This window comes from Gavia stellata, chromosome 32, assembly GCF_030936135.1.
Source record: "Gavia stellata isolate bGavSte3 chromosome 32, bGavSte3.hap2, whole genome shotgun sequence".
Taxonomy (NCBI): Eukaryota; Metazoa; Chordata; class Aves; order Gaviiformes; family Gaviidae; genus Gavia; species Gavia stellata.
Window position 1 is genome coordinate 2688883 of NC_082625.1, and position 21143 is coordinate 2710025.

At 36.5% G+C, this 21143-nt stretch overlaps 1 protein-coding gene across 1 annotated transcript in view; it reads left to right on the plus strand.

Moving 5' to 3' along the window:
* EPS15L1 (epidermal growth factor receptor pathway substrate 15 like 1) overlaps positions 1-17948 on the plus strand; it is a 40983-nt gene extending 23035 nt beyond the window's left edge. The window contains exons 22-24 of the mRNA XM_059831707.1: positions 154-286; positions 12783-12988; positions 17599-17948. Of these exons, the coding sequence (XP_059687690.1) occupies positions 154-286; positions 12783-12988; positions 17599-17745 (486 nt within the window). The 3' untranslated portion in view covers positions 17746-17948. The remainder of the gene's footprint in view (positions 1-153; positions 287-12782; positions 12989-17598) is intronic.
* The last annotated feature ends 3195 nt before the right edge of the window (positions 17949-21143 follow it).

Here is a 21143-nt window from a genome sequence, read left to right on the forward strand (position 1 = left end):
CGTTAGCCTCTTACACTGCTGACATAATTCTATAAATCTGTCCTCATTGTTTGAAGTTAATGCTTTTACTTGAATTAACTTGTAGCTTTCATGAAACAATAGGTATTCAACAATGTGCTTACATTCTTCTTTCTTTTCTTTTTTCTCATGTAGTCAGTAGCTTCAGACCCCTTCGCCTCCTCTTTTGGAGGGATAGGATTCTCAGATGACCCTTTCAAAAGCAAATCAGACACGCCAGCATTACCACCGAAGAAAAATGTCCCTCCACGACCCAAGCCACCCAGTGGTAAGGAGCTTTTCTTTCTTTAATAGCCAATTCCGCCAATTTTCTGTATATTATTGGACATCAGGACAAGTTGACAGTCTTCTATCTCATTATCTTATATTTCAAGCGTGGAGCAAGGTATGACATTATCAGTAAATTGGCAGAAATCATCAGTAAACCAGACTGGAACTCTTCAGACTGGAAAACAGCTGATTAGAGCATGGTATGATAGATCTGTAAAATCATTTGTGGCAGGGAAAAATGGGGAAAAAAAATTTCTGACTTTTCCAAGTAGGCAGTAAATAGCACCTTCAAAATAAACAAAAAGATTTGGTTTTATACAATACTCTAAATTTAGGATTTTTTTTTTTTTTCCAGAGAATATGGTGAATGCAAAAAAGTTTAAATGGGCTTTGAAAAGAACTAGATAATTCTTACAAGAAAAATCCAACAGGGGCAACAGGGTCTATCAAAAGCCAAAGTACTGTCTCTGGCTCCTGTGTTGCTGAATGTCTGCAAGGTAGTCTGAAGTATGGGTGTATCTTTACCTTGTTTTCATGCTCTTCCTGAGGCATCTGCCACCAGATACTAACAAGAACAGAGTACAGGGCTAGATAGACCTGTCCCGATCTGTCCAGGTATGATCATTCTTACATCCACACATTGCTGCATTAATTAAATATAAAACACTTTCTGAATATATGGCTTGTTCCTGCTTCGAGTCCATTATGTATGGAAATTCTTAGAGATGTATGAATCTCCTGAATTGAAAATAAGATCTCTTTTAATGGAGATCCAACTTCTACTTGTTCACCCTCCCCAGAGTTGATTTTCAAAATATTCAGATACCAGTGAAACTGTTTTAAGAACTGAAGCCACTTAACAACAGTGGTATAGTTCAGTTAATACTAGCAGTGAACATTTAGCCGGCTTGAAAAAAAAAAAAAGCTGGATTCTGCTTATGAATAGGCACATAATTTTGCACCAAACATGTGGGTCAACATCTAGTATTCTCGTGTATCCACTGACAGTGTTAGGAAGCATAATACAAAGAAAACAGATCCATTATGAATGTCTTCCTGTCTAAATATATGGATGGTCTCCCTTTCTGCTGTTGCATTTTGGAGCAAAGCCTGCACCCTGCACCCATCCTGTTTATAACAGGTATTGTTAATCTGGCTGGTTTTGCAAACTAGTTGTGCTAGAACTAGCTCCTTGGATAACATAAGAAGTGCTTTCTATTACCAGGGTATCCTGAAGATGTCATTACTTATCACATAGATTGGTCCAAGTTTTGGAAAATATTATTTAATATAGTAGACTTTTATAAGCAGGCAGTGATTTTATTGCTCAGAGATGATGATGCACACTAAAACCTTGAAATCAAATGATGAGGTTTTGTGTAGGTGAGTATTGATGAAAATTTGTCAGGAAATGCTCTAGGATTATAGAAAAGATCTTGAAGCGGTCTGTTCCATGCTTGCTTTGTGTAAATATTTTCCACTATTGAGGTACTAGAGAGCCTTTAGTAATTAAAAAAAAAAACCATAATATGTAATGTTGACAAATATCAACTAATGGGACACCAAAGCAGAAATATAAAAGCTGAAAGTAATCTTATTTGCCCTTGTGAATGATGTTATTTTTCTTCCTTCATTTGGTTTTCAAGGAAAGTATGTAAATGGCCATCTTTTTAAGAAATGTCTACATTAATTAGTGTTTAAAGAGCCTATATAAAGTTGCATGAGTCAAACAAATACTAAATATACCTGTATTATCTCTTTCATGTGGTTTCTTTCTATTTCTTATTCGAAACACGATTATTCCAAGCAAATACAGTGTAATAGTAGCAGCAAAGATGAGAAATACATGCTGTAGGATTGACTTGCCTACATGGGGTTTTTTTGGATTTTTGTCTCTTCATTCCCTCTTCTGTACATATTGAGGAATTTTGGAGAACATTTAGCTTTAATAATTTGTTTTGAATTTAGACGTGTGCACTCAGCCTTTAATCAGTCTTTAAAAAAATTTCTTTAAATGCGTACCTTCCCCTCTTCTTGGGAGACAAAATATTTGTAAGGTTCCGCTGCTCTACCAAAAGCAAATGTTGTTATGATAAAATAGACTAAGGAGGAAACAAAGCAGGGTTTTTTTAAAGCAAATGAGCCTCATGTGCTTATGCAGTTATACTCCTCCCTTCCTTCCACAACTAAGGCAATCTTCAGTGGTTACTTAAAGCATGAGAAATTATATAGTAATACACTGCGATTCTAGCAAGAGATACAGGCGTACAAGTGTGTGTTAGAAATGGGAACGCTGCTCAGAAAACAAACAACAGGCAAGAAACTTCCGTTGTTTCTTACCTTTCTCATTGGTCTGTTTAATTAAAAAACAAGTATGTGATAAAGATCTTGCTGAAGGATGAATAAATGCTAGTTATTACCAGACAAGTTTACCTTTCTGTTCCCAGTTTGTACTCTTTTTAGTAAAACTGTTCTTTCCATTGGAGGGGCTTTTTAATATTGGTTTGCTCGCGTTTTGTTAGGCAGATGCAATGAAGTTCTAATATAAAGCTTTACTTGTCCCCAACACTCCACAGTCAAGTAGAAAATACTAATAAATATTTTTGCAGAGCATTGAAAGCTGTCTGATTTCCCAAGTAGTGGAAACTAGCAAAACCCACCAGGGATTGTTCCTGATTCAGTGCTTTTCTATATGCAAAGCTTTTTAGGAGTTATGTGACATGCAAGCATTATCTGATTGATCTATCGAGGTATTGCAAGGTGTCCTGGCTGATCAGGGCATGGCCAAAGTGTGCCACAGTCCCCATATTGCCCACGTGTCTATGTTTTGTCCAGATGAATGAGGAGTTGTGCCTCAGGTCTTGTTTCTTCACAAAGACAAAGGCAGAGCAAACCTTTGGAACTGAACATGAGGCTGGGGAAACTCTTTAGGTATAGTCTCTGTTTACCATTTAGTGAAGGTCAGGTTAAAAGGGCTTCAGATGCACCTGGAAAAGCCTGTAAAAGGAATATGTGGTTCAGATTAGCTGCTCTCGTATAAAGGCTCTGGAGACCATCTTCATACCATGCTCAAGGGAACTTCTCTGCTACTGCCAGCTTTGTCAGTAGCAGGACGGCAGTGGGTAATCATTGTCTGGCCTTATAAATCCTGACCTGTTTGCTGGCTGCTTGTAAAGGGAAGATTGGATGGTTGTTTTGGTTGGTTTGTTTGTGTTTAGTTGGTGTTTGGGGTTTTTTCAAAGCTTGGACATTGAGAAGCAGCTGTGATCTGCTGACTGTATTAGCAGATACTTCAGTTCACAGCTGTCTGTGGTTGTTACTATCTGGCAAGGGGAGGCAAACACTTACTGTGTGGCATGGATTAGACACCCTTGAGATCTGTATCTTTCCCTTCTCGAAAACTAAGGTTAAGAGAGGGGATGACAATCATGAGATTATTTCCTTAAAGTTGTATCTTAGGCCGTATCTCAGGCTTATGCTTGTTCTGTTCTTCATAAATCATTTTCCTTCTTTCTCACTCCTTTTTGAACCGAAGTCTTTCAAGATCTTTTAGATGTTACACAGTCTTAAACTGATCCTTGCCTGGTCCAAGAGAAATTTCATATGTTTTTCTGATTAAATGCTCTATTGTGTTTTTTCAATATAACTATTTAAAGGTAAAGTGCAGAATCTTTAAGGAGAATTGGAGGAAGGCTAATAAATCAGTGAAGAAAAATAGACAATGACAAGGAGAAGGTGTTTCAGAAGCAGGAAGCCTGGATACCAGTGTACATCAAAGCTCCAACATACCTGTTACATGCAAAGATTTGAAAAATTAGTATCTCTGTCCCTTCTCTGGTTTAAGATTCTCTTTTTAGATTGGGGAAGATCAGCTAAGAAAAAGCTCTTTAGCTCTTCTGACTAGACTGTTCTAATACAAATCTCCAAGGGAGTATGTGCATGGTCTTTCTCTTCAGGAATGCGTTCATTGACCATGAAGTTCCTAACGGACATTAGGTTTCGTACAGCTCCCCTGAGACTCGGCTGAAGTAATTTGATGTTCACCAGGTGGTACTGGAGAACTTGAAGGTTTCTTTGGAGAGAAGTAGAAGGTTTTCTATATTTATTGATGCTGTATTTGAATAATGCTCAAAAAGCACCAAAAAATTATCCAGATATAAACAGGCCTGTGCTTTACATAATGGCTATGATAAATGGAAAACAAGACAATATTAATTACTTATATTAACAAAAATAGTAGTGACAGGGATCTAAATTCCAGGGCAAATTATTTTCTCAAGCTGTCCTAAAACATAGCTAAGTTTTGTAGATTTATAAGTAAATTGTCACAGAGGATTACCTGTAGTGTTTAGCACTACTGAACTTTTGGTGGCTTTATATTTCACACTAGTTCTTGGGTTTTGCTGGACTTTCGTGTAATTAAGACTAAAAAAGTCTGAAAGAGCTGATACACTGAAACCTGTCAGTTAAAATGTTTTTTGTAGGTTCTCACAGATTAACAATTATGTTTTCTACCGTGAGCTACAGATTGAAATCAGTCAGAGTTCACCGCTAACTAGTTTCTAGGTAAAAGTTGTTGATTACAAAAAGAGAGAAACAGATTTTTTTTTCTTTTTTCCTTTTTTTTTTTTAAAGTACAGGAAGTTGCTGTGTGGGTGTCAGTGATTGGGTTATAAGTAAAATTCAATGCTCTAGTGCTTTGATCGTGGGACCTACTGCTTTTGCCCCACCCTTACCACTTCCTTTAAATGCAGCACCATGCATTCCACATTGCGGTTATAACAGTACTGTTAAACAGTGATATTAGTGGAAGAACCTTCACCACTAACCAGTGTGTAACCTTCAACCTCTTCTAAATTTTTATTGCTTGCTTATAGTGGTTTTGACCTTTTTAACCTTGAAAGAGTATAAAAGTCCTAAAAATGCAGGAAGAAAGCGTACTTTGCAATTTCAGTGTGCTTTCTTCTTGCAATGATTATTTAATAAAACCAATTATTTTTATCACTCTAGCTTTCTTTTAGTCTGTGTAAATGTTATAAATTGTATTAGATATATTGTATATTAGTGACTAATAGAGGTGGTGGGTATTGTATTAATAGTGAACTTCTTCAATGCTAATGTACTTTTAAAAACTCAGTTTTTCTTTAGGATGCCAATACGTAAATAGCAGAAAAATATCATGTAACTTGGAATTCAGAGGACTACATACTGAATTCATCCTGTGTAAGAAGGAAATTAGTGGATTTATTTAGCTGCTATTTGAAATACAGGTATTAAAATAAATGATAGTGGGAAATTATTATTCCAGACTGCACACAGTGAGTTTGTCAAAGAACTTTGGCTTTGGTTTTTTGATCCATTTATTCTTTGTAGCTCTGATGTATGATGGCAACTGAATTTATAAATTGGCATTTCAGAGGTTAGTGGTTAACACCTCTGTCTTTGAGTTAAGGACTTCGATTATGTTCTCACATTATTTTTATGACTGGTAGTGGTTTTGAAATGTCAAAATATTGGAAAAAACCTTGAGAAGACAGAATAGGGGACTAACTAGCCTACCTTGAATTAGGAAGTTATCATTCCCATCCCTCAGAGATACCTGGCTTGTGTGGAGCGCCCGAAGACCTCAGTGCAAGCACAGAGGTTTGCACAGTATTTAATACGAGTGACTAGAAATTATTACAAAATAAAAGTAATTATATTATTGATAATAAATTTAACCAGCCCAAGGTGTTAGGGTTCAGTATTTTTACCAAATCACAAATTGCAAAACTGCTGGATTTTGCTGTCCTACCAACAAAGTCAGAAAAGGCCCTTACTGACTTAAGCAAAATCTTACTGATCAAGTCCTATTTTTTTCATCTTGCCAGTTGGCAGATAAAGAGAAGCGATATCTGAACCTGTTGATGGCTTAAAAAAAAATGAAAAAGGGTCAGGACTCTATTAAAGATCTAGTAAGATCTTCAGGATCTTAATATTTTATTGACCTAGTCTGAAAACTCTTTTGGTCGTGGTGCGTATTGTAATCCATCATCTACAGAAATAATGGTTCCCTAGTTTTGGGTGAGGATGCTTTGCCCTTTCCTCACAAGCGTGGTTGCTGGAGAAGGTCATTGTCAGCCCCAAAGAAGCCAGAAATGCAAGAAAAAGTAACAGCCAACTCATAGAACAGCTTTCTGTTCTGTTCGTGTGGTGCGTGGACCTTGGAAGGTAAACGTAAGATAGATTTGCCCACTTAAGTGCTTATGATTAAGAATGTATACTGAAAGAAAATATTCCGAAGGCAATTTGACTTCAGAGCTTTAGTGAGTGGATACCCAGATGGGGGATGCACATATATTCCAGGCTTCCCTGGACCAGGGTTGTCTAACTAGAAGCTTTTGAGCTAGATTCACTCTGTGGGATGTCTTTTGCACCCCTCAAACCATTTTAGATGCCTCTTACTACTACTACTACTACTGTGCATAATCAGATGCTTAATGCTGTCAGCCACACCACTATGCTTGCACGAATCGGGAGGGCAGTGCAACCAGCTCACGGAAAGGCAATGTTTGTACAGCCCAGTTCTGCTGCTGTCTTCCTTTGTATTTGATGCTTCCTCCTCCTTTATGTCAACGATAAATATAGTTCTTTTTCGTATGTGTCACTTCTCTAAATTTAAGGCATTTTATGGTTTGTCTGTTTCTACCATTTTAGACTTATTTTTCATCTATAAAGCAGTACAAGAGCACTGTCAGTTCACATTGACCTCATATTGATAGTTTTCAGTGAGGAAAAAAGAGCATAGATCTTTGCTACTTTTTGAGCTGGGCATATAAATGTTTTTTTAGTAGTGTTTGTTTGCCTATGCTGTGTCTCCAGTGTCTCAATTAGCTGAAAAGACTTCACAGTTTGTTCAGTATCTTCTTAAAAAAAACAGGCAAACCAAATACTGAATGCTTTGTTGTGTGCACTTACTGATGTCACTACTTGAAAGAAAACGATGTCTTATGAACACTTAGTGTTTAAACACATCACATTTTTGTGGCCATTCTTTTGACTTGCACCATGTACAATGTTCCCAAGATATGAATTTTCATAGAAATTTGTTCTGTGTATTTAGTGAGATAATTTTAAGAAGAAAGAAGCCATGCTAGGTATAATAGATGTAATCAGGAGTTTTGAACAAAAGAAAGAATTATATTAAGCAATCAGAAAAAAATGGAAAATAATTCCCTTGCATTTATTTGCATGGGCATATTCAAGTTGTGGGGATCAATTATTTGGTCTAGAGGAGAGTAGAGAGTTCTGTTCTTTATTCATTGCTTGATCTCAGGAGTGTTATGTTTATTTGAGTGGTATGACACACCTGTTTCCTTAGAGCTTCTTGAGTACCCAAGGTTATGCACAAGTAGCACAGTGCCTGTTTACCTTTATTTTTTCGTCATCTGCAGCCGAGAGTGAAAAATTCAGCCTCAAAGTTTGTGATTGACAGAAAACTTCTTCTATTTTTCATGCCTTCTGGAAGACCTGACAGTTGCATTAGAACACAGGCATCCCCTGTTGTGTGGGATAAATGACTCATGGGTGGAGCACCTGCCCAGCCACAAACTAAAAATTCCATTCACGCTTTGATTCTGTTGTTTATGCTGATCTCTCACAGTAAAGATATTTCGGTACCGATTGTTGAAAGAGGTTGTTCAGCATCTGTTTCAGAACAGATTGTTAGGCTGAATGTATAACGATTTCTCTAACCTCACCTTTCAAGAAGTTCGTAGTTTTCAGAATATTTCTCTTAAGCTAAAGTTCTCAGAGTTACGGGCTAGCTCAAGGTGCGAATTTTGCAAATATTAAGCAAAAACAGTTTCGAGATTTTTTGCATAGGAAAAATTCTTCCTTCTGTTCCTAAAAATATATATTGTTATTTTGTGCAAAGAGCTTTATCACCAAACAGTTGAGTTTGAAATACAGTGCAGAAATAACCCCTGTTGAGGGCAAATACCTTTGCGTATTCTGTAGAAAATTGGTTTTAATTTAACTAACCTTCAAGCACATTTTGAAAACTAGTAATAATTTTTCTATAAGCTCCTAAAGTTCACAGTTTGTGGAAGTTTTACTCTGCATCAGTGGAAGAGATGGATAATTTAACAGCGTGGTGAAAATCCTGCTGAGTAAGTTAGGAATGATACATCAATTTGGTAAAGTGTCAAGAGAAAGATGTGCTGGGAGGCACCTCACATGCTGCACAGTCTCCAAAGTTTTCTAGAGTAACATTTCCTCTGGCATACAAAAGACGTGAGAGGCAGGAACTGTTGTATTATATGTTCAAATATAACCGCAGGTATGGACTTAACTCACACTATCACTACTTATCCTATGTAGCACGACTCTGACTTCTTAAAGCATATTTTTCACTTTAGAAAGTTTCCTGGAAAGGACTGCTTGTTTAGTGAAAGTTTAAAGTCATGTCATCTCATCTCTGCCCTGTTTGCCTGTGGCATGCACAATCCAGTCTTCAAACACATGAGAACATGCTGCTTTTCATAATTCAGTAAGGTACTCTTCTAAGCAGAAAGTTAGGACCATTGTTGAGACACAGAATATAGAGAAAACTATAAGTGCTTCACTTCATCGTTTCATTGTCAAGATCTTGTAATTCAGCAAGACAAATTCTGTAGTTGCATCCTACCGGTGAGATTATATTTGCCTTGAACTATAGATGTCAACGCTGAAGTTTGCTGTGGGGTATGAAATTAGATAAACCCTTCATATGGGTGGAGTTCACTATAAGTTAACAGCATTTGCTGTGGTAAACCATTTTGTTCATCATCTCTTTTTGCTGAAGTGAGTCCTCGGTGTGGTTTGGGTGCACCACTTGGGTAACTGCTGAAACTGCTGTGGTTTCAGAATAGGACCTGTTTTGCTTTTTTCTGAACTTTTTTCCCCTGAAACTATTAGCAGAAAAATCAAATAAGTAAGGGTTTCAACTGTGTGCCTGCACTTTCGTACTGCCATACCTCAAAAACGATGAGCAGTATCATGTAAGAATGTAACATTTTCCAGTGAATAGAAGATTAATGCAATCTCAGTTACTACTAAGAGTATAACCGGTGTCCTTCAGTTCAGTTGGTGATTTTTTTAATGTGGTTTGGGTATTTTTGCTTTACATTATAGAAATACTGTACCCACACTCTTGACATACTAAACATGGGAATACAAAAATATTTGTGTACTTAAGTATACACTTACTGCAGTGGGAGATTCACACTTGATGTAAGCCAGCGAGGATGTCAGAAGGAGAATTCTGGTGTCGTTATTACTAATTTGTGGCCAATAAATGAACAAATTTGAACATCTAACTGAACCAAACAAACTCTTGCCAGGCCTCAAAACCATGTTTGAGTGTGGCAGGGTAAAACAAATCATAAGCAACGTAGAAAGTGTAGTGAAAGAGGGCTCGTTGAGGACTCTGTTGTGAGTGCCAGCCAGGATTGGCATAGTCAGCGTGGGCACTGCCCTTAAAATTGCTCTGCAAAAAATAAATTTGATTTTATAAGGGTTTCCCTCGTTCACTTTTTCTTCAAAATAACAAAACTAAAGCCCTCTCTTCTAGTCTTTAAGATACAAAAACTGAAGAAAATGACACCCACGATGCAAAATGAAAATTTTCCATATTATTAGCAGTAACTCTAGTAGTATTTGTGGTGACATTTCCTTCACAGCAGAGTTATTCTTTGTGATCCGTTGTGAAGATGAAGCATGAGAAACCCCGATGCTCTTGGTGTCCGTTCCGAAACCACTAGGGGCTTTGTGCAAAAACATTAAACAGGCCACCTAGAAAAAACAGCTTTGCTGAGCAAATAGGTTGCAAACCCTGCGTTTGTATTAACAGTCACCAATTCCACAAAGTGGTTTCAGCAGCATCAGATTTAACCTAAGAAGAGGGCAGCTTAAAATGGGTCGTTTTTGCCTCCATCAATCGAAATTGATTTGGGGCAATACAGGGTGAAGGATACTCGGGGGCATTTGCTTGCTAGTAACTGGCAATAGAGGGGGGGGGGGGAAATGTGTAGAGGACTCTTGTTTTGCGTGGGCCTTAAATTAGAAATGCAGATACTTTAATTCTCTTTGTAATTTAAAATAATTTAAAATCAGGTAAAAAAATTTAAAATTATTTGTCCTTTTATCTGGAGGATTACATACAAAATGCTGAGTTACTCATATCTTAGCAGATTTGCTTAGTTCCCTAAGACTGCATAGCTGTGACTGAGGGTGCCATCTCCTAAAGGCCATGGTGCTGAGCGTGATGTAAATGCAGCAGTCCGTTTCAGAGAACAAAACGCAGCCTCTGTTGATAGGAAAGGCAGTTTGAAACTGAGGTGAAGGAGGGTCCATGCTCGTGGGGAGAGCAAATGGTGCTGGTATTTCCTGTATATTTTGTCACTTCCTTCCATGAAGGACAAATCGCTGGTCTGATCTGCCCGTCTTTAGAAGTCCCACATGTGGTTGCTAATACGGGTATCCGTATATCCTTGCCACATCTGTTAACCAGGATGGAGCACATACCGACCCATGAAAAATAGTACTGGAGTGAACTTTAAGAGATCTCGTTTATCCTCCAGCTTCAAGGCAGCTAAACCAGTGTGATTTCTAGAAACAGTTTCTCAAACCTCATGGACGTGATGATGGAATGCAACAAGTTCCCAAGGCAGTCTTGAGTATTCTTAAGTTTTCAGAATGTTAAAGATTGTCCAATATAAATCTCCCTTGGTAAAATCTAAATCCATTAGCCTTTTTATTGATGGAAGACTTGCCTATGGGACTATGATCAGGTTCCCCTTGAATACTCTTAAGACTAAACAAATCCAGTTATATCTCCTACTGCACGGATCTTGTTTTCTACGCCTCTTTCTGTCTGCTTGTTCCGCTGTGGACTTTCTTGTTTCACATTTTCCCTGAAGCGCAGTGCCTGCAGGTGGTCACTGTATTTCATCCGAGGCCTGAGTCTGCCATAAGCACTGCACTAATGAGATAAGAGTCTGCGTGATTCCTTCAGCTCCCCTGTAAATCTGAGCCTGGATGAGTGTGAGGACTATCGGCCCCTGCACCCTGGCAATCATTAAGGAGGTGCCGCCGGCACGGCGCGGAGCCCGCTGATGGCAGAGGGCTGTATGTCTGGCAAGCTGAGTGCAAGGGAACTTCTGGCTGGCCCCTGGGATGGGAGAGGCTGAGCCGTGATTTAACGGCAGGTGAAGGCAGGCTGCTGGATAGGTTAGTTATTTAGTGCAAGTTTGCTGATCTTTATTTCTCTTTGATAAATGAGGATTTCCACAGATTTGAGCAAATATTATAAAGTTCATGAGCAACTACCAAAGTACCTTCTGAAAAGCTCTCAGGCTATGTCTTAGACATGCCAAGTACACACTCTGAAATCTGGGGGTTTGACTCCATTTCTCTGTGCTTTCCTGGTATGTGTATCCCAATGTGAGTAAATTATAAGATTACTATTAAATTATAGGTCGAAGAATTGGACGTTTGGAAAAAAAAAAGCTTTATTAATGCAAATAATGTATGTAATTCAGGTTATTATGCAGGAAGTTGTAAATATTTGTTTCTTTTAAAAATGTTTCTAGATTTTCCTTCATCATTTGTCGAGTACACATTTTAATCAGGATTGTTCATCCAAGGATTATTTTCCCTGGAGGCTGGATTGTGTACCTGTCAGGAGCAATTTTTATTTTTATTAAGAGAAAAAAAAATCACGTTTATCTGTTTAGTTATTTGACCTAACTAAATAGTACTTTTTGCAAGGCGAATTAAAAATTAACCATTGAGGTTCTAATTGCAACAAATAAAATATACAGTCATTATTAGCATACACAATAGTTCCTGTGGTTTCATTTGTTATTGAGTGGAATATAAGAACAAGCAGTTACCTACAAAAGGTGGGTTGCCCAGCAAGCACCCCAGAATGAGGTGATTTCTTAATCAGTCTCTTTTCCCTTGTACGTGTGGTGGTAGAAGGATAAACCAGTTCCAGGAGAAAAACCAGAATGCATGCATTCTATAAAGTCACTGATAAGTTACTGTTTAATTCTATTTAACATGATTAATTACTTATCTTTAGTGATATATCTTTTTAAGTATTTTGTCTTTTATGTAATCCCAAACTTAAACTCGGAATGTCTCTAATCCTGGAAAATTAACTAAAGTCATACTTGTCAAATTCTTCTGACCAAATGTATTTATATTGGGTTTTATAACTTAAAATCTTGATGGTATTAATATTGCAGTATGTATAAGTAAGATAATAAATCCATTTAAATAAAACAACTGTTGGAGATGACTTGCATTGAGAAATGAGTGTCATTATATTTGGTTAAATTTTAAACCACCCCAGGAAGAATGGATGATGCCAAAGTGTATCAGCACAGTTTCCTATTTAAGGGGTTTGCATTGTCCATGGTAAGTAACTTCTCTTTTTCTCCTTTTGTTTTTTTTCCTAAACTTTCCAGGTAAAAGTACTCCTGTAAGCCACCTTGGGCCTTCAGATTTTCCCAAGCCCCATGATCCATTCCAGCCATTTGGGGCTGACAGCAGTGACCCGTTTCAAAGTAAAAAGGGGTTTGGGGACCCATTTAGTGGAAAAGATCCATTTGCTCCCTCCTCTTCAAGTAAAACTTCTAAAGACTCTTCCTTGGGGTTTGCAGACTTCAGCTCTGTAAGTTAAGTTCATTGTCTCTGAGCAAACCACTTTCTGCTCTGCTTGCAGCAATCTATTGGGTTTTTGTTTTAACTGCAAACCTACTGTTCACTGGCTTCTGTCTCCTAGTACCTTCATGCTGTCCTCATTGTTTTTGTATTAATATTTCTGTAATAAAAAGGCATTATTTCAATAAAAAAGAAGTTTCATACTAAATTTTAAAGGGTTTATTTGCATTTAAATTATTTTAGTACAGTGTGCCTTTACTCACAAATTCTTTGTAGCAGAACCTGTGTATTGTTTTTGTTGCATGGAGGCTATTTTGTAAACTGATTTTTGGGAGCCAATGATGTACAGATTCAAAAACAATTGTTGAAAACATTTATATAGCAATTTCGCCATATCCTGAGAAGCAAATCCCTAAAGGGAAAGATTCAGTAAAGTATTTGTAATTGTTTGTGAAAAAAGTTCTGACAATCCTGTCACAATGTTTGCTGTATACGATGGAATGTGGTCATAAAGATACATATATGAGACAGAGATTGAAAATTCAGCTGTTGAATTTTGTTCCAATTACCGATATTGTAGAAAAGCCCTTGTTAGACAAAGAAAACAAAATTGTTTTGTAGAACCAATATAGAAACATCCAAAAGACAGTATCAGGAGGCTTGAAAGCAAAGCCCAAGTACCCACTCATTAAAAAATACCAGGGTTTCTAGAAGCCTGGCTTTGTTTTTAGCACTGGCAGGTACGTCACTGAATTGGAAATCGTTGTAAATGTAGTAGTAGTAGTGTGGTTCTTATTGCTTCCATGAGTAGATAGAAATCTGTTCCATCCACAGCCTCAGGCTTCTTCCTCCTTTCATGTGTTTTTGTTCTGTCACATTGCCATGCAGTAAAATTGCCAACTTAATCTGTTACTTAACTGTGATGGACACAGTTCCGTGTTCAACAAGTGGAGATCTTTAAGCTGAATCTTTCAGGTTGCTTATTTTTAATGTTTTTTCCCCTAGTTATTAGTTAATAGTAAATGTGTATCACTTTCCTATTTGATATTGTTAGTTGAGGTCATCTGTGCATACTTTTAGCTGGCCTCAGTGCTTTAATTTATCTATGATACTGAAGACGTCAAAGTTCAAGATACTATGTATGCTTTACCACAGTTAGTACTAGCCTGTTGAATTTGCACAGTTAAATTCTGTGATTGTATACAAACTGGTGACATTCTTAATAAAAATAAGACGCAAAACTTGCTTTATCTGAAATTTCTTGAACAACATCTAATTTCTTCCTTCAATGAAAGACAAACACTGGAATGGAATGACTGTTACCCAGCTATTGTCATCTTACTTACAGACTGCATTTCTTAAGTTAAGAGTGTGTCTTACACTGCGTGATGTTATCAAATGATTAACCAAAATCTCTGATCCCCATCCCAGTGGGTGCTCTAGTGTTAAATTTGCTGTGCCGTCAGGTTTTCAGCAGATGAGATTAACTTTAGAAGATAAGGAAAAAGTAGGAAAAATGAGATCTTGAGCAGTAGCCACTTACAATTACTGCTAAGTGGCATTTCATCCAATGAAATTAATTTTTTAATCGGTTTTGTGAATTGCTTTCTACTGCTGTAAGAAAAAAAAGAAGTGTTAACTGAATTTGACTGAAAAGAGAGAGACTTGATCCCTGTTCTTTTCAGTTTGTTGGGTCCTTTTTTGCATGCCTATAACACAATTACGTTGCTACACTTGATAATCCCTAATCCTTCTGTATGAAGTCTTAAGTGTACTAGTTACCTTGTAATCAGCAGGAATATTGTGCTTGTCTTTGCCTAATGTTTGGGAAACTTAGTTCATAATGGAAATTAAAAGCAATTTTACTTACAGAAGGTGTTTTGACAAACAGTTTGAGTCCATGGAATCTGAGAACAGAATCACAGAATCGTTCAGGTTTGAGTAATCGAATAACCTGATTTTTAATTGGAATTATTTACTGTTGCAAAGAAGTAACATGAGGACCTTCACTGGATTTTAGTAGCACTCTAGAAAATTTGGCTTTTTTAGAGATCCTGGCAAATTCATGCACCCAGAGTTTAAGTATATTCTCATTGCATTTTTAACTTTTCCACTGGCACTAAATACAACTCTTTGGAACAAAACAAAGTCTTTTGGTAGCTCATATTTGAGGTATTTCTAGGTTCCAGCTTCAGTTTACAGAACAACAAGAAAAGCAATCTTTCTGCCAACAGAAAGCTTTTAAATTTTCAAGAAGCAGAGCTGAACTAATTTTTTTCTCTTAATGTAAACTGGTAATTTAGTAAACACAAGTCAGTGTAGCTTTTTGTGTATTTGATTAGTTTTGCTGCAGTCTGCTGTTTTCCTCATTTATGCCTTGGGTCTAACTGTACTTCCGAAAAATTAAAAAAAAAAAGAGAGGTTTTTAATGAAATGACAGATACCTGATACATATTTATAGACTTCTTGAAACCTGAACATATGCAAAAAAAAAAGTTACTGTATTAAATGACTTGTAATTCAGTTACATTACCTTTTTATAGGCAATCTGTGCAAGAATCAGTGGCATTAATGAACTGTTGTGTATTCCACTACCTAATGGTCAGAATTATGCTCCTGAAAATTTTACTTTATGCTAGCCATTTGTAATAAGGCACATCCAAATTTATTTCCAATGAATCACTTGCCTATTTTTCCTTTTTTTTTTTTTTTTTTACTCAGCACATTTAACCGCAAAAATATAACTTGTGTACCACAGACAAGTCATAATTGGGACTCTCATAAGCTTTGGAAGACTTATCCTAAGATGTAAGCTATATAAGTAAAACATTTTTTTCTCAACATTAAAAAAAAAAAAAAAAGACACCCCAGAGGGTTTGACCAAAGCTTATTGTATTTCTGAAAATAGTAACTGTTACTCTCCATCCCAGCTATATGATCTTTTTGAATTCTTGGAATAAGTGAAGTCCTACTTCCATTTGAGTCCGTCTTTACTCTATCTTGAAAAAAATCATCTATTTAAAATCTTAGTGAGCTTGTAAATCTTACCTGACGGCTGACATTATTTAAATGAGTAATGATAGTAGGTTTTCTTCATTTTAAAAGTAAAATATCATAAAATGTGTGGCACTTTTATTGTATTTCAGTAACATTGAATGCAAAGGTCCTCATCTAAATTTTGATAGGAGTGAAAGCAGAGGTACTGTTTGAAGAAAAGTAATTTTTAAATAGTCCTCTTTTTTTGCATCAAATCATCTGAAAAATCATACTGAGAGAAATAAAATAAGGAATTTTGAGCATCCAGAAGCACATAGATGCAAAGCGTAATTTAACTAAATTAGGAGTAAATGGGAATTGGACTTGGGTTGAAAGAAATTCGAATAGGCGCATTTAAAATACGAATTACAGATACAATGCAGAGTGGAAAAGGCAGAGGTGGGGGCCATCGTGTAGTACATATGCCTCTAGGCGTATATTAAATATTCAGTATTTTAAGCTTGTCTGGGAAGGTGTAGCCCTATCAGCTAGTGCAATGGCGTATTTTGCTGAGTTCAGAGTTACTGTGTTGTGGACCACAGGGCAATTTTTGCAGTATACATTCAGCTGAAATGGAAACTATAAATTCTGTGTTGTTTTCTCTTCCCAAAAAACCCCAAATAATATGTTTTCCTGAACATTCAGAAAAAGATAGTACAAAGCAAATTTTAGAAGTGGGATATAATGCAGACATTTGCATGCAGCTGTGTGAACGCTTCTGTTAACATCATCCTCTTCAGCTAATGCTAAAATTAAACAGTAACAGATTATATTTTAAATTGTTATGATTTCAATAAAATATTTTAATATTTTGTGCAAAAAGTCCAAACAAGCAAACTTTTGCATGCTTCAATGGTAAATACTGGAATATAATTTTGGAACAGTTTTGCTGCAGTGTGCTTAAATATGTTTTGGGAAGCTCAATTAGGCTTAGAAGCTGAATGTTACAATGTGTTACATTTCCTTAGTGTTTTCTGCTGAAGTCAATTGGATTCTCTTACATTATTTCTTACTGGAAAAACTTGGCACCTATTTTATGAACAGTAACAGAAGCACTTTTTGTAACTTTTGATTTGGTGATGAAACTTCCCACAAATCGGCAGTCTCCAGTCTCATTATTAAAACCCCTCACCCTTAGCAGGAAATACTGCAATAAAACTCTCTGCAGTGGAGTTGCACAAGAGTAAATAACTCTTGTTTTTACCAGCTATTTACTATTCTTAAAAATGGTTGTAGGTTGCTATGCTCCCAAACCACTAACTTGCTTTTTTTGTGTTTGTGGAGTTTTTGTTTGGCTCCAGTCCCCTGGCCCTTTTCATACACAGCTGAGACATGGATACAGGGACATGCAGCCCAGATGGGTTAGTTTCCTGGTGGGAGGAGGAAGAAATTAAGGAAATAAATTAAAGGATGAAGTGAGGAAATCAGTGAGTGAATTTTTACCTTAATCCAGAAGAATTACCCTAAGACAGCTTGGTATACTTGATTCATACATTTAATAAGTCTCATTCGTTGTATTTTTCACATAATTTCTTCCAGCTTTTTGGTAAATTTATTAATTTCTTTTCCGTTTTCATTTTTTAGTTTGGAAATGAAGAACAGCAGCTGGCATGGGCAAAGCGTGAGAGTGAAAAAGCAGAGCAAGAAAGACTAGCTCGATTGCGGAGACAAGAACAAGAAGACCTTGAGTTGGCTATTGCACTCAGTAAGGCTGATATGCCAAACTCTTAAATAGAGGTTCTTTGGCTCCACCCTGTCCAAGTGAAACCTTTAAACATGGCTTTTATAAAAATACTAAATTCTTGGTTTATGTTGCGAAAATAATTCTAGTCACCTTCAACTCTAAACAAGACTGGCTGGTTATGTCAAACTGGGCTCTGTGTGGCTTTTCAAGTGCATAATATGCAGGAAACACTGTATAAGCTGTATTATATGTTCTAGATAAAATTTACTGCTTGTAAAAAATTTAACGTATGATCCTAAGATACTGAAAGCAAAGTTTCTTCATTCGTCAGACAATGTTGCATATAGTAAACTGCAACTTGTGAATCTGGCTTTTTATTACCTGAATTCCATTGGGTTTTTGAGGCTGCAGTATGAATTTCAAAGAAAATGTCGTAAAAAGGTAATATTTATAGAATTAGCTTTCACTTGTTACGTTTATTTAATAATTCGTGGTAGGCTAATCAGTATGTCATCTGCGTCAAAGTCTTCAGCATAAATTCATTATTAGATTCTCCCTTTTTATCCAGGAGATTTGGCTTTTACAAAAGAATCTGGCAATTTATATATGATGAATACAAACATAGTGAACTGTATAAAATACTATGAGTTTGAAGTCTCTATGAATGAGTAGTAGTTCTAATTTAAATATTTGTTTGCATTGAGTTTTAATAATTGTATGTGATGTTGTAAAAGAGGGAATTAATTCAATCGTAGTAAATTGGACAAATAATTTGGCAATTAAATCATTAGGCAAAATCTTGCTTTACCTCATAAGCAGATATGATTGCAGGATTGTGATACCAGTTTGAGTGCTACTTTCATGTAAAATCTAGCAATGGAAAACTTCGTAAGCTTGAGCGGTGTTTACCCCTACAAGTCATTTCACCCTCTTTTGCTCCAACCGCCAGAACATAAACCATATTGTTTGTGTTACCCAATTGACTGTGTGAGACAGTCTTTACCTCTGTTTCTTGAATTCCACCTATCTTATATTATGGGGTTACAGATCAAACGTAATTTAGCTGAAATAAGGCCAAGTTGAAACAGATTTTATTTGCCAAATACATGTTCATGCGTAAGTTATAGAAGTACTGGTAGACTGGATTGGCTTTAAAATACGGCTTGCAGTAGTAAGTCCAAGTAGCACAGGTTTTATATACACCTGTAGAACGCAATACTTCCACCTGGTAAGGATAACACAGAATGTGTTTTACATGTCATATATAAAATAAGTCCTTATGATAAGTCTGTGAATTATTTACTTACTAAAAATGCCTTTTCTGATTACAGGAATTCTAAAACTTCAGTTGTCTTTGCCTTGGACTTTTATGTCTAAATAGACTAGGTATCTAGCACAAAACTTTTAAAATGTCCTTAAAGTATATCTGCTTTCCTACCCTTGGTTCTGTAGGAATACGAAGCTTCGCAGTCTGTGTTTTTACTGATGCAGCCCTTATGTTACAACATTTTCTCTATTTTTTTGAAAATGTGGTATTCCTTCATCATCTTTAATGCATTTGTATTTTTTATGTCCTTGCTTCCTTACTTCTATTTTTCATAATACAAAGATAGTGCCTGTTCACTGAATGAAAACAATCTTTCCCCGTTCCATTGTAATTGCCTTATTCTGGATGCTTTCCTTACACAGAGATAAGAATCAGATTGGATCGTTTTCATCGTCTTAGTCGTTTTCGGCTCTGAAATGCAGCTAAGATGTGGCATTTGTTGTCTCAGGCTTTTGTGAGTAGGTATATGGGTGAGTGCGTGTCTGTGTATGTGCATACACGCACGCGCGTGCGCACCCATCCATTTACATATGCAGCGATACATATGACAAAACTGAAACCCCATATCTCAAAACGCAGTTTTAGGAGTCGCAACTCCGTTTGCTCTGTGTCTCCCTGCTAATGGTACTACAGATAACGTGAATCTTTAATTCCTCTGAGAAGGGGAGAAGATGAATTCTAGTATCAAAAACAACCATATAACAATCTTTAATATAGTGTCTTTTAATGACCTCTTTGGAATCCAGTAGAAGATATTTCTAATTTTACAGAACCTGATTTGCAATCCCTTCCCATTGTGGTAATTTTTCTCACAAATATGTTAGATTAAATGATCAAGCATACTAAAATGTCAACAAGTCCTCTTTTCTGTTGGTGTACAGGGCTTGAAATCTCTGAGAGCAAACTTGGGTCTGTCTGTAGCTAATGTGAGATAAAACTTTTGCTATGAAAGAGCAATTTTCAAAATTGAATGGCTGCAGGATTCTCAGTGAAGTTAAACAAATTGTATCCATGTGTAAGAGTCTCCTGTTCATTTTCATTTGGGCCTGAGTCTTCGTGGTGTCTCTTCTGCTCCAAGAAAACCCCATTCATATGTAGTGCCATATTAGAAAGGAAAACCGCTTTTGGGCTACTACATGGATGATGTCACTCCAGTGGGACGGGGTGGATGAGCTAAATAGCTTGATTCGTTTTCTGAGTTATGTACCATAACAAGACTTTCTGCTTCTTTGTCAGTGCTCTAAAATACTGTAATTTATAATGCTTCGAAGGCAATGAGTCGGTGTTTTCAGGATGTTCAGCAAGAAGCCAGAAGTGTGAATTAATCTAGCATTCCATATAGCGTTAGAACTAATTGTTCATTTTCTTATTTCCTTATTGACTCATTCTTCATATTTGCTTGGACAGTAACAGAAGATCCAGCAAATGAACAAGGACAGAACGTGTCCTCTATGCACAGTGTGTTAGATTTAGTAGCCTTAGGTTTACTCTTGAGTCAAAATTTTAGACACTGCAGTAGAAGAAAACTTAGCTGTGATTTCTCCCCATTGTGTTTAATACAGTTTTCCGTATAAAAAGGAAGCTTACCCACGTCTTCCCTTACGCTTGTAACTCAGTGCTTTGTACGATACCTGCACTTGTTCTTCTACGACAAAACTTTTATCGCAAGACATTGATCATCTTCTTCCTCCAGAACAGTGAAATTTAAAGCACAAATAGGCCTATCGCTATTTGGGCAGATATGTACAATGCAAGATATATAAAATGTGAGTATACACAATGCATATACAGTGTACATTATGAGATCCATATTATTTGTGTCTAGGTGTGTGTATATATATATAGTGTATTGTATAATGTAATAATAGTGTGTGTATATACTATATACATCCACATACTATGTCTAGTATATAGTTACTTGTGCTGTACATAAAATGTATATATACAATGAATATGTAGAATATGCATATATATTCTATATATTAAAGCTTGTGTGGATGTATGTATTCTCTAAACAGTGATGGATACAGAAATGGAATTTTTACAGAAATGCAGATTAGATCATGGCTCTTAGAATTTCAAAGTTCTGGTGAAAGAAAAAAAAAAAAAGGAGAAATG